The following is a 6,000-nucleotide window of genomic DNA, read 5'->3' as shown; positions in this document are numbered from 1 at the left end:
GAGATAGAGACACGGGGGGCGGGGGGTGGCATCCCAGCACGCTGTTGTAGGGCTCCCGGTGTTGCAGTCGGTAAGTAGGAAATGTTTTATTTATTGATTTTTTTGGATTGATTTATTGGTTCATTTATTGATGTTTTATCATTTATTATTGATGATGGCTCTTTATTTGTAAAACTGAAGTGTTTAATGTTTGTAAACTTCCCTTTAAACACCCCCCCCCCCCCCCCCATTCCCTACACCTGATTTGTAACCTACACCTGATTTTCTAAAGTGTAGACAAGGTTTTTTCCAGCGTACAAAAATCTTCACTTACTCCATTCTAGGTTAGTTTGGAGTAAGTTTTCACTGCTGAAACTTTGAAAACAGGCGTAAGTGGCCGGACACGCCCCCTTTTGAAAAAAAAATTCTGTTCCAAAGTGAAACTGTTCTAACTGACTAGAACTGGAGCAAACTAAATGGCGAGAATTCCGATTTCTAAGATACTCCGTTCTACACCATTTGCTCCAAAAAATCAGGAGCAACTGAGGCCGAAACTTGGGCCCTAAATTTCTCCCAGTCCTCTGGCTTGCTACTTTTTCTGGTTAATTTGTATGCCTCTTCCTTGGATTCAACATTATCCTCAATTTCCCTTGTTAGCCACGGTTGAGCCACCTTGCCCGTTTTATCTTTACTCCAGATAGGGATGTATAATTGTTGAAGTTCGTCCATATGATCTTTAAAGGTTTGCCATTGCCTATCCACCGTCAACCCTTTAAGTATCATTTGCCAGTCTACTCTAGCCAATTCGCGCCTCATACCATCAAAGTTACCTTTCCTTAAGTTCAGGACCCTAGTTTCCGAATTAACTGTGTCACTCTCCATCTTAATAAAGAATTCTACCATATTATGGTCACTCTTCCCCAAAGGGCCTCGTACAACAAGATTGCTAATTAGTCCCTTCTCATTACACATCACCCAGTCTAGCATGGCCAGCTCTCTGGCTGGTTCCTCGACGTATTGGTCCAGAATACCATCCCTAATACACTCAAGGAAATCCTCCTCTACCGCATTGCTACCAGTTACGTTAGCCCAATCAATATGTAGATTAAAGTTGCCCATGATTACTGCTGTACCTTTACTGCACACATCCCTTATTACTTGTCCCCAACCTTACTACTACTATTTAGTGGCCTGTACACAACTCCCACTCGCGTTTTCTGTCCTTTGGTATTCCGTAGCTCCACCCATACCGATTCCACATCATCCAAGCTAATGTCCTTCCTTACAATTGCATTGATTTCCTCTTTAACCAGCAACGCCTCCCCGCCTCCTTTTCCTTTCTGTCTATCCTTCCTAAATGCTGAATAGCCCTGGATGTTGAGTTCCCAGCCTTGGTCAACCTGGAGCAATGTCTCCGTGATGCCAATTACATCATACCCGTTAACTGCTGTCTGCGCAGTTAATTCGTCCACCTTATTCCGAATACTCCTCACATTGAGGCATTGAGTCTTCAGGCTTGTCTTTTTAACACACTTTGACCCTTTAGAATTCTGCTGCACAGTGGCCCTTTTTGTTTTTGCGTTGGGTTTCTCTGCCCTCCACTTTTACTATTCTCCTTTCTATTTTTTTGCTTCTGTCTCCATTTTATTCCCCTCTGTCTCCCTGCATAGGTTCCCATCACCCTGCCATATTAGTTTAACTCCTCCCAAACAGCACGAGCAAACACACCCCCTAGGACATTGGTTCTGGCCCTACCCAGGTGCAGACCGTCCGGTTTGTACTGGTCCCACCTCCCCCAGAACCGGTTCCAATGTCCCAGGAATTTGAATCCCTCCCTTCTGCACCACTGCTCAAGCCACGTATTCAACTGAGCTATCCTGCAATTCCTACTCTGACTAGCACGTGGCACTGGTAGCAATCCTGAGATTACTACTTTTGAGGTCCTTCTTTTTAATTTAACTCCTAGCTTCTTAAATTCATCTCGTAGGACCTCATCCCGTTTTTTACCTATATCGTTGGTACCATGACAACTGGCTGTTCACCCTCTCTTTTCAGAATGTCCTGCACCCGCTCCGAGACATCGTTGACCCTTGCACCTCTTTAACTTCTCCCTAGGAGGGTGCTGGCCAGTCTGCACCCGGCCCTTCCAGGGTGGCAATGGGTCAATGCCTCCTAGCTCTGGAGCGACGGGGATCCTCCTCCTCCTCCTCCTCCTCCTTCTGCGCCTCCTCCTTCTCCTCTTCCTTCTCCTCCTCAGTGGTACTGCTGGCTCGACCTCCAGTGGCTGTCCCCTCATGATGGCCAGGTTTTGCAGCACGCAGCAGACCACGACGATTATGGAGACCCGTTGAACAGAGTACTGCAAGGTGCCACCAGAGCTGTCCAGGCACCGGAATCTCTGCTTAAGGATGCCTATGCACTGCTCGATGATGCACCTGGTGGCAGAATGAGTGTCATTGTGTGCATGCTCTGGCGCTGTCCTGGGATTCCTCTGAGGAGTGAGCAGCCAAGTGGACAGGGGATATCCCTTGTCCCCAAGCATCCAACCGCAATCCTGATTTGGGCAGGTGAAGACGGTGGGCACACTGGTCTGGCGCAGAATGAACGAATCATGGCTGTTGCCTCCCTTGTCCGCTGTCTGTCTGCACGGTGCTGATGGTGACGCCTTCTCTTGCATGCCGCCCTGCCTCTGAGCAGGTGTACCAGGTGTCGCCCTCCCAACACTCCTCCCATCCTCAGGGTGAACCCTGCCAAGCAGGTCTCTGCAGTCCACAGGTCTCCACTAAAGAGTCAGACCTGAAAGTTGTACAAAAGTACAGGAGTATGCGCAAACCTCTGAGCAGCACTCAGCAGGTTTACTGGAGCCAAAACAATTAATAAAATTAGATGAAAAGATAAATACTGCGGATGCATACTGGAAATTAAATAAAAACAATAATAATTAATAAAACTTTTTACCTACAAAAGAGTGCTGCAGCTGTGTCGCGTTCGAGCACTGCATTGAAAACCTTGCGGGGCACTGCCGAGAAAAGTCATGCCTGCAGAGCTCACCGCTGGAAACCTTCCTTTACAACGGCTTCACCGCGCCGTTTCCGGCCGAAGTGAGCAGCGCTGAAATCCTCCCCGAGCTGAATATGGCTCAGGGAGGGAAAAGTACCCGATCGCGGCAGTCGGGGACAGTGAATTTTGGGCCCATTGTTTAGATGGAAGGTTGTGGTGCTTATCTGTTATTGTTGGTGGTCTTTTTTTTTACGGCTGTTGGTTGAGGGAAAAATTTGGATCAGAAATCTGCTCCTCTTCAAAGTCTTTACATCCACCTGAATGGGGTGGGGGGTGGGGCGGAGGGAGGGTTGGTCTCAGTCTCATCTGAAAGATGGCAGCTAAAACAATACACAACTCCCTGTTTCCTGCATTGAAGATTATGTGCTACTCGGTTACCTGCTCAAGTCCTAGAGTTCGACTTGAACCAGTACCCTTTTGACTTGGAGGAGGGTATACTTTATAGCCAAGAATGGCTACTTGTACTTAATAACATTTCTCTATTGGCAAGAAACTTCAATCTAATGACAGTTTGGCCCAAGCCTTTGTGAGGAATATCAAACTAATTCTGCCTGTTGGTGGTGCATACTATAGAACTATTTGTATTGGAATATTTAGTTGCTTTTTGTAAGTCGGGCAACTCCGTGCAAATATCTTTATTGGGAATAATGCAGATCTATGTGCAGTGGTGCCTTTGGTGCTGCCAGTTGCATCTTGTCTACCGATTTACAAAATGTTTTCTCGTCATATGGCGGCAATAAAAGTATACAAGTTATATTTTCTGTAGTCATGATTATTTAAAATTTGTTGAATCCCACTTTTTTTTTAAATGGTATGTCATGTAAACTTTGATATTCGCAGGGTGCTGTGTTTGAAGTTTGTTCTCATTCTGTATGTTTAAGGGACATTGGGCCCAAATTTGGCCAGTACAGATTTCTGGCGCACTCACCAGAGGTGCGCCGCTTTTGCAGAACTCCAAGGGCGCCAAAAATCTTCGGGCCGAGTTTGGCCACTCCCCAGTCTCTCCTCGATGGTGGCATAGCGTGGCAACTGGATTCGGGGGCGGAGCCAGGACCCGGCGCTGGAAACAGTGCTGGGACCTCTGGACATGCGCGCTAGAGTGTGCGCATATGCGCAGTAGCTCCTCGCCCCCAGAATCTGTGAGTGTGTGCTGCAGGCTGTGTGGGAGGGGCTGAAGCACACCGCCCCTATCCCTGGCCGAATGGGCTCCCTCATCGGCGGCCCGCTGCCTTCCCGGGCTGTGTTTTGATAGGACTTCTATTTTTTATAATTGTTTGTTGATTGCTTATTACTTTGGTCTTGGTGCTTTAGGTGCAGGGTTCCTTTTATTTATTTATTTATTTATTTATTTATTTATTAATTAATTGCTTATTACTTTTTGTGCTTTGTAAGTCTTGGTGCTAGGTGCAGGTCTTTTCAGCTTCCTTGTATTTTTTATTTGTTATTGATTGCTTATTTTTTGCTTTGTTTAGTGCTTGGTGCTTTAGAATGTACTTACCGGCACTAATTTCTTAAGGGTTTTCTGTGCGGCCACAAGTGGCCACATTCGCTGGCCTGAGTTAGTTTGGAGCAATTATTAGCTGTCCAAACTGGCTTAAATGACCAAAACAGGTGTAGGTGGCTGATAACGCCACCTTTTGGGGAAAAAAAAACGAAACTAAAAAAAATCCTCACTTACATTGGCGCAAATGAAATGTGCAGAATGGGGATTTTTTAAATACTCCAGAAAAATCAAGTTGCTCCAAAAAAAACGGAGCAACTCCTGGCCAAATTTGGGCCCATTGTAAATAGTAAAGTGTCTTTTTGAAAACTTTATTTTTCACTATTGCACCATAATCGTCATTGAAACATCTCACTGCATTACAAACATGTATTTATGTTGTTTTGGTGTGATATCAATACAACAACAATATATCACTTCTCTGGCTCTTCCCCTTCCCTCATAATTTGAGCAACCCTCATAATCCCGCTTTGAGTGACAAAGAAGATGCTTCTGTGAATGGTTCCAATATTTATTTTTCTTTCTTTCCTAAGGGAAAGGAACAGTCTGTTGAAGGAAGCAGAGGTCTTGCACAGAGCCAGATTTTCCCACATAATCCAAATTTATGGTATTTGCAATGAACCTGAGTTCATGGGCATTGTGACGGAATATATGAGCAATGGGTCTTTGGACCAACTCCTTCATCAGGTAATGTGTTTGAATGAAGATGTTCGTGTGGTAGTTATTCTGTGCACGTTTTTAACGTAATTTTTTTTTACCAAACTTTGGAAAGAAATAATAAAAAATAAAAACTTGCATTTATATAGCACCTTTCATAACCTCAGGATATCCTAATGCATTTTACAGCCAATTAAACACTTTTGAAGTATCGTCAGTGTTGTAATGTAAATGTGTGCAGTGTAATACACTAATCTATGGGAAAACTTTGGCTTTAAAATGCATAATCAGAGCAGGATTTCTATCTTGACTATTAATTGGAAATTGAGATCTAAACCATTTAATCTGGTTACTGGATTAGCAGATGCCTAGTTAACATGAATGGACAAATTATTTTGATGTTTCATTGGATAATGATTTTCCTCTCCAGACTATTTGTCATTATTTTTGTTTGAAATTCTACAAAAGAGTAGATTTTAAGTTCTTGGTGTAATCTTCCATTGGAGTTTGTCCTTTTGTTATATTACATTGGTTACTGTTAGACCTTTCACTGCCAAAAAAATATTTCATAAGGTACCAAAATTGAGTCTTGAAGTAACATTTTGTTTCCATAGCTCATATGCTTTTAAGGTATGGGTATTCCAGATTACACTATGGAGTTACTGGGTATAGGTTTGTACCACCTTCCCTGTGCCCCCCCCGTCACACCCCGTCACACCCCACACCCCACCTCTTAGTTTCTGATCTCTGTAGTACTATTATGATGAGTGCCCCAGTATATGCTAGATACTTCTTCATAGAGG

At 44.1% G+C, this 6,000-nt stretch overlaps 1 protein-coding gene across 3 annotated transcripts in view; it reads left to right on the top strand.

The window, feature by feature from the left end:
* Positions 1–6,000, top strand: part of ripk2 (receptor-interacting serine-threonine kinase 2) — a 110,848-nt gene that overhangs the window by 35,048 nt on the left and 69,800 nt on the right. For all 3 annotated transcript variants that reach the window (XM_070893817.1, XM_070893813.1, XM_070893808.1), the window contains exon 2: positions 5,074–5,227. In XM_070893817.1, coding sequence (XP_070749918.1) covers positions 5,074–5,227 — 154 coding nt within the window. The remainder of the gene's footprint in view (positions 1–5,073; positions 5,228–6,000) is intronic.

The sequence above is a fragment of the Pristiophorus japonicus genome, chromosome 1, assembly GCF_044704955.1.
Source record: "Pristiophorus japonicus isolate sPriJap1 chromosome 1, sPriJap1.hap1, whole genome shotgun sequence".
In the NCBI taxonomy this organism is placed as follows: Eukaryota; Metazoa; Chordata; class Chondrichthyes; family Pristiophoridae; genus Pristiophorus; species Pristiophorus japonicus.
The sequence above is the reverse complement of the archived record's forward strand: the minus strand, read 5'-3'. Positions and strand labels throughout refer to the sequence as shown.